The 10,354-nt window shown below is 39.8% G+C and overlaps 1 protein-coding gene across 2 annotated transcripts in view; it reads right to left on the bottom strand.

Annotated features, from left to right (window-relative positions):
• Nucleotides 1–1,245: 1,245 nt before the first annotated feature.
• The window catches only part of LOC144536360 (E3 ubiquitin-protein ligase SMURF2-like), a 63,908-nt gene continuing 54,799 nt past the window's right edge, over nt 1,246–10,354 (bottom strand). For both annotated transcript variants that reach the window (XM_078279452.1, XM_078279460.1), the window contains 9 exons: nt 9,527–9,740; nt 7,635–7,738; nt 7,146–7,260; nt 5,810–5,988; nt 4,805–4,942; nt 4,428–4,548; nt 4,115–4,316; nt 3,451–3,526; nt 1,246–3,318 (listed from right to left, as the gene is read on the bottom strand). In XM_078279452.1, coding sequence (XP_078135578.1) covers nt 3,219–3,318; nt 3,451–3,526; nt 4,115–4,316; nt 4,428–4,548; nt 4,805–4,942; nt 5,810–5,988; nt 7,146–7,260; nt 7,635–7,738; nt 9,527–9,740 — 1,249 coding nt within the window. In that variant the 3' untranslated portion in view covers nt 1,246–3,218. The remainder of the gene's footprint in view (nt 3,319–3,450; nt 3,527–4,114; nt 4,317–4,427; nt 4,549–4,804; nt 4,943–5,809; nt 5,989–7,145; nt 7,261–7,634; nt 7,739–9,526; nt 9,741–10,354) is intronic.

Raw genomic sequence — 10,354 nt, 5'->3', positions numbered from 1 at the left:
CTTAATAATAAATACAAAAACAGATAGGAAATCAAAGAAATAAAACATGGTGCCGTTTAAAAAAAACAAAAAAACACTAAGATTTGTTTTTGTTTTGTACTCAATTCAATCAAAAGTCATTTACACATACACACACCTGTAAATTTGTACTTAAAATGTGGTAAGAGTTAGCTGAACATTAGCCAGCTTATTCTGGTGTAATTAAACCAGCATTAAAGTACATCATTTTGACCATAACTGTCTCTCGTCTATTCAGATTCATCAGCTCAATCTGAATAGACAAAAATCTCTTTATATCACTGGCGTTCAAAGCTTGAAAAAGTTAACGATCTGCAAAATTGCCAAAGATGTCTGACCAATTTGGCTGCTTAACTGGGGAAAAGTGAGATTTCCCCTCGTCTGTAAGCTCTCAACCCCCGACAACTTTTGCACTGAAGACTGAACCAGCCAGAAAACTTGGTGCCAACAAAAAGTAACAAAGAGCAGAAGTGGACTGTGTGCATTGGCCAAACATACATGTGTGCATATCAAGAACGTGTGTGTGTGTGTGTGTGTGTGTGTGTGTATGTATATATATATATATATATATATATATATATATATATATATATATATATATATGTTATCTACATGAAAAAAAAAAAACGGATCAGTCCATTAACTATTTGGTAAATAGAAGGAAGTGTCTGATTATAACTTGGAGCCCAAGTATGCATAATGTGTGCAAAAAAAAATTAAAAAAGTGTAATGCATTTCTTTTCCGCCTCTGTGTGAGGTTGTTAAATGTAAAATCAAATATATTCTCTGTAACTGTACAAAGACAACAATTTCATGTTTTGATTCTCCGTTTTGTCTCTTGGTGACCACAAAATAAAAAAAACAAGGTTTGAGTATCAGCTAACAAGCTGTTCATGGTTACAAATAAATGCTGGCAGTATACATAAAATAAGAACATTTAACAGATTTTTTTTCCAAGTCTAAAAGTTTCTAGGAGTACTAATTATGCAAATAAATAGGCTTTATCTCTAGAGCATCCATTCATTAAGGGGTTTTCTTTGGATGGAGGCTGTGGTAATGGAGATGCTCCTCACTGCAGCCTCTCTGGTTTGTAGTGACTTTTTCATTTGGTTAAACATTTTCACTGCGTAGCACCCAGGAGTTCAGCAGCAGTCAACCTCCAACATTTGCAGCTCTGAGGATTTGAGGCCACCATCAGCATTCAGTCAATTTCCTCACTTTAATCATGTTGCAAACAGACTGCTCCTGTGCATATGGAATAATATTGTCGTCAGTGCTGTTTGGTATTCAGCGGTGTCAAAGACCTCCAGAGCAGCAAATATGGCCATTCATTTCCTCCTATGAAGGTATGCGTGTTAACAAGTGAAAGTGATTAACCAAAAGAAAATCACTTTTAACTACCAACCTTACACTCTTATCATGGGATTAATGACAGGGCTCCTGAAATATACTTTCCATTACAAACAGTTGTACCCCTCCTCACACACTAGCCTAATAAATGTAAAATAAAAAAAAATTAAAATAGGACAACTTCACCTGAGAATGCAGAGGTCTGTGACAGACACCAACATGCTTGCATTTAAACTGAACAGAAGAACAAGCCACCATATACAAAATAGCTATGCATTTGTACATATATACTCAAAAATTACAGGTGTATAGATACTTTTTACTCTGTATATTACTAATGAAGTCTCATAGCAAATGAAACATGATATATTGTAATCTAATGTGAAGAAAGCACTCCTGCCATCACTGCTCAGTTTGTAAAGTGCTCTAAAGTGACGAGAGAGAAAGAAAACCACCTGCCTTTTTAAACTGAGGAAGTGACTGAAAATAGACGCCTGCCTTGAATAGCTTCTTATCAAGCCTGGTCCCATGGACAGTTGTGCCCTTTTCACATATGATCTGACAGGAAGTGTGCTGGGCTATTCTGGGTTGGATAAAATAACAATTAAAAAAAACATGCATACTTGTAACTGCTGGAGACATCTAAATGAAAGAAAAGGAAGACCAACCAGGCTTAAAAAAAGTCAGCTCTGCAGCTTTAAATACAGGATACTGTGCTAGTAGAGGTGATGGGGAACTTGTCTATAAACGGTCTACCATCCTTGCATACAAATGTATACACATGCAGAATCATACATACACACATGTACAAGAGCTGTGGCCACACTGCAGTGAATAAGGGAAAATAATAAGATTCACACCTTCTTTTTCACCAGAGTCCGTCCCTCATCTCTAAACAACTCACCACAAGCTTAACTCAAAATACCACAAAACATCAGACCCACATCCATGTCAGTCTGTATGAGTTCCATTTCAAAATGATGTATTTACAATTTAAATGATATGTTTTTACATTTGCAAAATGACTGCTGGTATAATAATCTGACTAATTATGGAGCATTGCTGTAAAAATTAAATTCTATTCTGAATTTTAATTTAATTAGCTATCAATACACAGCATTTTGGAATGAAACCCTTCAAATATAAAAGCACTACACCGAGGTAGGATGAATTTGTAGTGCTCCTACAAAAAATAGCACACCAACTCTGCAGCCATTAGGACTAGAAGGTGCATTGGTTGAGGTTAACATGGCTACTAAGGGCAAGATATGGCTACCTGCAGTTCTAAAGATTCAGTAGCATGACAAGGATCAATTCAATCAGTTTAAATTGCAAAACAAAACAGTGACTCACTGCTCTCAAATGCCTTGGGAGAATTTTGTAAGATGTTAAACTGTAAGTTGATAAACTGCTTCCTGATGTGATTTAATTTATTGTAAGATGAGCAGGCAGTTTCGTTTCCTTTTTCTGAATGCAAAAGGAGCCGTAAAAAACAAACTGCCGCTCACTCACAACTCACAGCTGTTGAAAGAAATTCAGCAGCCTTTAATTTAACAGCTCTTAACTTGCTCTCGGTATTTCACACAAACAACACCAAAACAAAAAAACCCAAACAAATAAATGAATATAAAAAAGGACAAGATATGACTCTCTAGCAGCTGTTTAAACAGACATTGATGAGGGAAGAATGTGGAGAGGGGTGAGAAAAAGAGGAAGACTGCAGGCTGGTCAAGAACACACGCATCAGGCTCTGAGTGAGCCCATCGGTACATCGCAGTAACAATTATAGTCTATCAAGAGTCCTGCACACACAGTTAAACATGTCCACACTAATTCACACTTTACAACTCTCATTCCACTGCGAAGCCACAGGTCTCTTCGATCGCAGTCAGCAGCTTGTCGTATAGCTTGTCATAGCTCTCGTAGGGCGGAATGTCAATCCGATTAAAGCTGGAGAGAAAAGGAAGACAATGAGTTCATATGAATGAAGCTATGAGAGAGGTACCGTTTTCCATTATCATGATTTATTTAGTGCATGTGTGTCTACGAGTGTGTGCGTCTGCAGGTGCATGTGACACACACCAGGTATGGGCTTTGGGAAGATTGTTGGTGTTAGCTTCGATCTGATGAATGGTGAAGAGTCTGGGCCCCGCAGCACCTACAGTCAAAACACAAACTGGATGTATCAGGTGCAGTTCAGCATCAAATTGCATTGTTAAGTTACTAACCAACATCTCAGCTAATAAAGTCCTGACACCTTTTAAATCCAGCCTCTGTTCCATTAGCCAACGCCTCATTTTATCAGAGGGTTTCTTTTGCTGGTCTAAAACATGCCCCTGGAATTGTTGGTATTATATATATATATATATATATATATATATATATATATATATATATATATATATATATATATATATAATAATACCAACTATAATATATAACAAATAATATATATTATAAAATATCTTCAGAACATCATAATAGCAAAGATGAAGTATTTTAGAATATGGACAGAAAATGATCCTGTTTCAATGTTTCAAAAAAAATTAAATAAAAAAGAACGAAAGAATCCTGTGTGCAGTGAAAGCTAGTGGAACAGAAGTTAAACCAAAAGTGGGGCAGGACCTCAACTCTCTAAAGTTAGATTGAGAAAACCATTAGGACCGGAGACAGAGACCCTGCTGAGAGAGAGGTACACACACACACACACACACACACACACACACACACACACACACACACGTACCCTGTAAAGCCTTGAAGCCTTGCAGTGGGACTCTGGATGAGCCAGTAACAAACTGCAGTAGCCGGGCCCTCCTCTCCTCGTCAAACGACTCCACGGCTTTCCAAAACCACTTCACGATGTTGCTTTCGGGGGTGCAGTGCTTCAGACGCGTGTTGGACTTCCAGTCAGAGATGTCGATCTTTCCCAGGCCACAAACTATGAGCTGAAGGTAAAGACAGAAATATAAACCTAAATAATACTGTACCACTAAAGTGTACCTGAAGTAATTATTGTATTTTGAAAGGTGTAATAGAAGCCATGTTTTATCTTGTACCTCCAGCTCTTTCTCATCAAAGGATTTAAGCAGGTGTTGAGGAATAACCTCATTGAAGCCTTTCTGCAGAGCCAGAAACTGAGCCTCAATGCCATGCAGGAAACGCCAGTTCACATACAACCTGCAGAGAACACAAGAGGAGGGGAGGGAGGGGGAGAAACACAGAGGGAGTCTGTCAGTTTATTTTACACCTGAGGGACTGCAAATACAGATTCATAACCATGACACTGAATTAATGACAATGTGACAGTCTCTGGACTGCCTCAGAAAAGTATAAAAACGGTGAATATATGGTACTTGTATGGGCTGAAACTAAACTTAGGTGCTTACTGTAAGTTGTTGCTGCAATCTTTGTCTTTGTGCATCCGTCTCCTTACCTGACATACTCCTTCTTGGTGTCCTCTGTGACGGGGACACTCTTGCCGTTGGGTTTGAGCTCATGTTGGATGATTTCTCCGTAGGCATTGTGCTCTACACAGAAAGTGTGGTCCAGGACGCCAGTGATGTCATTGCCCCTGAAGAGAGAGAGAGGGGGAGGGGGGGTAGGTTAGAGAGAGAAGGCTCTCAACTTCTGCATGTCTTTTCACTTTTTAAGGGGGGATTTGGTCGAACAAAACAAAGACACACGTCAGTAATCTGCCACTAAACAAGTATACTGCATTTATATAATGTGTTTCCTGTGAGTATTTTTGGCAACTGGTCCGATATAATTAACTGCATTTTCATTAAATAGCAGCATTTATTATCCTTAACCTTCACATGGTTAGTGATAAGTCAGCAGAGATAACTACTTAATGGAGGACATTATCATACGTAAGAAGTTCTATCAAAGGAAGATCATTGCAGCATCCTTATGTGGAAAACACTTGGTGTCAAAACATGCAGAACACCTAAACCAGCAAGGATGTACATTTTTTGAGATCGGATGTCATTAGCTTTACTGGCAGCAGAGGGCGCCGCAGTCATTACAAATTTGAGGACAGGATGGTCAAGTTTGTGTGTGCATCTTAAATATAGTGCTGTCCCATAAAAAAAAAAAGAAAGAAGCTTTTTGTGTATATACATATGATTTTCTTTCCTGTCCCCCTTGTACATGGTACGCCTGTAAGCAACCACTTTCTGTATGAATTTACAAATGTGAAAGCATCTGTTGTTTTACTACTCCAATGGTACAATACGAAAACCAGTATTGAGTTACAGGTAAGTTAGAGAAAATAACTTTAAAGTAAGTACTGGGTAACCTGTTTTTCTACTTATTTCGACAAGACAATTGCATTTGCACTTGTTAATATCACAATATCTGTATGTGTTTCCTCTAACTTTGGGTTGCAAGTGAGAGACTTTAGAGAATGATGGGTTGCCTAGAGGCAAGAATGTCTTACAGGATCCAGACAAGGCTGTTGTGGAGGTCGGGGTCGACAGACTCCATATCGTCCAGCGTGATCGATTTTCCCAGCAGCTGTTTGTAGAAGGGAAGAGTGAAGCCTCCGTCGATGTAGTGGCCGTGAAACACCGCCATGCCCATAATGCGACCCACAAAGTGGAAGTAGGACAGGTGCTCCTGCACATTAAACAGGGATATTAATATGAAGGCTTTCATTCACATCATATCAGTTTTTATATATATATATATATATATATTTATTAGGGCTGTCAAAATAACGCGTTAATTTCGATTAATTAATCTGAGAAAAAATAACGCGTTAAAAAAAATTAACGCAGATTAATCCATTCCATATTGACGTTTGCATACAGACGAAAATCTGGTGCCACTGATATGTCTGCGCTTCTCTCTGATGCTCTGAAACAGACGTTACAGGAAACACAAACACCGCTGCATGTGACGCTAGTTAACACAATACTCAACAGCAGCTAACGTTAGCCTACTGCTAGCTAGTAGCTGGATTAAACACGGTTAAAATGCTGACAGCTAACGCTAAACGGTGTAAAGTTTGACTGTGTTTTACTGTAGAGGATTCAACACCGGGATGTAACAATCTGCAGCTGCCGTCGGAGAAACAACACAGACGGTGCGTTCAATGAAACTGGTAAACTACAGCCACGTGGTGCATTTGAAGTTATTGTAAATGTCCATTTCCTATCTGGTTGTTGTTTTTGTCGTTCAACAGCAATTTACTAGTGAAATAAGTTATTGTTATGGTTATACATTATTATTAAACCATTTAATTTTGACCATATGGCCTTAGCAATAAACAAGGCGCTCTTTAATGTCACCAACTGTTGTATGTAATTAATTAGATTACATTTTTTAATCGATTGACAGCCTCCATCCATCCACCCACTTTTTCCACAATGCCACTACGTAAGAGTTATACCCCAGGAGGAAATTCACTGCTCTATCAAATTTCAGCAAACAAAAAAGTAAATTATATTTGTCCACATACTGAGTAGAATACAATTACCAAAATAAAGTTTAATTATTATTTAATTTTTTTTTTTTTTTAATCAACATAAAATTCATGGGGACACAACACAGATGAGATGAGTCTGGAGACGTGCTGCCCTTTAAACTTTGCTGTGCATTTTTAAAAATGTGTTGTCTGATTCTAGCTTAGACATCCAAACAGCATCCTTGTAGATATTCTCATAGAAAAAAAATGTCCTTTTTCTGTCTGCATCTGTTGCATGGCTGAATACATAAATTATTATTATATGTCATGTCTATTTTATATGACCGTAAAATTTAACAATTCCTACCGGGTTGACAGCAGAGTCAGGGTTAATCTGTAGAGTGTAGATGTCATCTCTGGAATACTGGAACAGGCCGTAGTAGGGGTTCAGCATTTCGTGGGACAGCAGGTATAACCATTCCCTAACACAAAAACACACACAGATTTGTTTTTGTAAAAAGTACTTCATAGTAGCATAAAAAAATGTTTGCTGACATTTTGTCTCGCATTGCCAAACCTATCTCCAAAGCGCTGTGTCAGCGCTGGAGTATGGCCTGGCTACACCGCTTATCTATTCTGGGATAGGGGAAAAACACTCTGGCTTGTTTGTATTTCTTTAAAGCAATCACAACCTGCGCGGTGTTACGTCCGGATGCAGCAACGGTGCCCTTGCAAAGTAAATAGCGGAGATAGCAAAGGGGAGGGACATGGAGGTTAGGCTGTATGCCAACAATGTACATCCGTTGAGCCAGACTAGCTGACAGAGAGACAGAAAAGTAAACATGTGACAAAGTACCTTGCTACCCCACCATAGTCCAGTCCCTCTTCTCCTCTGAATTTGATCATCAGTCTTTTCCAGAGATCCTTTGGACGCATCTTCATCACCTGCCGGTACGACTCCTACAATTCAACACATAGAGCAAGTTTAATACAATGCAGTGCACGAAACAAGAGCTTTAATATCCCAGAACATGACTCTACAATATGATTTGAGAGACATCACTACTTCCTTGACTGAATGGAAAATTTAGTGTGTACACAGTGTGTGAAGCAGTGCTTAGCTGGTACATTGCTTCACAAACTATGCAACAACAAATTAGCTGTTACTATGTTACTATCTAGTGATAAGAGGTGACCTGATTCCTGCAGTAGACGTCTGCAATTCAGCTCAAGCCTGACTGGGCCCGAGAACACCGGCTGATAATCAGTCTGTGGTACTCTGGGTACTCAGGGTGTGGGCTCATTTCTTATGTGCATACTGCTCGTTTGGGGCCGACTCAAGCCTAAAATACAATAAACATGATTAACATTAAATCTTACTATGAAAGTATTGCTTTGAAAAGAATAAAATGATTCCAGTGCATCCTGGTAATTCTGTCTTTGCCTTTCTTCATCATAACCCTCCCCCGTTATAGTTTTAAAAAAATAGTCAGTGTTTCCTTTTTGCATTACATAAGAGTCATCTCTGTTTTTGTTCTCTCAAAGGAGTCCAAAGACTCTGAGGCCATGCCACAGTAAACAATATCCTGCCACAGCACTGCTGCAACAGTGAAAGCATGACAGAGCCAGGCTGCCCAATCAGCTGTAAGATGCTATTAAACACACAAACGTTTTAGATACTCTAAAGTCAAGTTATCCAAATGTTGGTGAGCATAAGTATTTGTGTGCAAAGTGTAAAAACATTGAAAACCTCCATTGAATTAATGATGGCATGTACACCGAGTGAAACCTTTTATTTTTGTTAATAATGTGCCAACTTGTGGCACAGAACACACAAAATCAGACTACAGCCATTGTAAGTACATGCACATAGTCGCATGAACACACTCAGCGGTTTACTGTAGCACTGGTTCCTTCACAAAAAACCTCAAGTGGATCTGCAGGGCTGGTTTTCACACTTAACCTTCCCCTTCCACAGCTGTCACATCGAAGGGGGATGAAGTCATATTTTTCATTGCTCAACTTGTAGTTATGGAGTTATGTCTGGCCTCGAATATCGCCACTGCTGCCTTAGCTCCTTTCCTCACCCGCTACTTCCCAACCTCCCCCTTCCTCATCTCTTTAGCTACTGAAATCATCCAGAAAGAATGCCTTGCCTTGGTAGAACAAATGATTGGGAGAGCAAGAAAAAGAGAGGCAGAGGAGAAGAAAAGTAACAGAGAAATAGTTTTTTGTGGCGTTTGTGGCCTCTCTGTTCTGCCTTTCCATGGAAATCATAAAGCCGTTCCGAGTAGTGGTTCTGTACTGCCCTGGGCCCTTTTCTGGTGCACATCGTAAATGGGGTGAACAAATCTGGGTTCCGCTATTGTTTTCATGGAGGTTTTGAGTTTGCATGTCAGCACGTGATGCTTTTGTGAATGCCAGATGGAGAATTTTATGAACACATGGTCGATGCGCATTATACAAATTAAAGAAGAATTCTGTTTGCGTTCATTTATGTGCGCGTTTGTAGGTGCGTTCAGATGCCCTTCAACAGTCAACTAAAGTTTCTTTTTATGGTTTAAAGCAGACTATTTTTTAGATTTACATAAGCACTCATGGTGATTCACGATTTATAAACCTAAAGAAAGGTAGTGTTTGTGCTCCCCTTGCAGTTCTCTAGGTAGCATCAGGCTACCTAGAAAGAAGCTATTTAAACAAGTGCTTTGTGAACATGTTTGTGTGTGTTTTAGAGTGTGTAGTTTTTACCTCAAATATCTCCTCACGGCAGACCTCGATGCGGCAGTGGCCGGCCTGAGGTTGTTGCTGAGAAAGTTCCTGCCGCAGGATCTTCAGCTTCTGCACCAGGTCTCTCTTGTATTTGGGCACCGTCAGGCACTCTGCCTCTTCAGGCAGCTGGGCAGGAGACAGAGCTTGCTGAGGGACCCCAGGACCACCCTGGTCCTTTAACTGAGTAGGATGACTGGAGGGATAATGTGGTTGAAGGAGAGGTGTAGAATGAACAGTCAAGGAGGGACGGAGGAGAAGAAGAGCAGTTGAACAGATGGAGGGAGATCATCAGGTATTAATGGGCAGAAAGGAAAAGACAGAAGTCAGATGTCAGTATTATATTACTTAAACAGCAGTATTAAACAGTTTGTTGCTCTTTTCCAATTTCTATTTAGTGTATTAAAGCCATTTACTGTCACATGGTTGTAAGTATTTATTATAATCTTTTTTGCGTACAGCTTTGACTCCAGTTGAGGCAACAGATTTATACAAGAGTTTTGTAAGAAATTCCCTCTAGCCCTCACCCTCCTCTTTTTTTTGTCATTTTAGGCCTTTATTTGAGAGGACAGCTTAGACATGAAAGGGGTGAGAGGGGGGGAATGACATGCACCAAAGGGCCGCAGGTCGTAATTGAACCCACGGCCGCTGCAGCGAGGACTGAGCCTCGGTTCATGGGGTGCACGCTCTACCAGGTGAGCTACCCAGGCGCCCCCTCATCACTCCTCTTGAGGAAAAGACCACTAAACAGAGCCCCTAAGCCCTGAGTAAATCTGATCCAGACCTGTGGACAGGCTCGGCCTTTGACCA

Source organism: Sander vitreus, chromosome 2, assembly GCF_031162955.1.
Source record: "Sander vitreus isolate 19-12246 chromosome 2, sanVit1, whole genome shotgun sequence".
Lineage (NCBI taxonomy): Eukaryota > Metazoa > Chordata > Actinopteri > Perciformes > Percidae > Sander > Sander vitreus.
The sequence above is the reverse complement of the archived record's forward strand: the minus strand, read 5'-3'. Positions and strand labels throughout refer to the sequence as shown.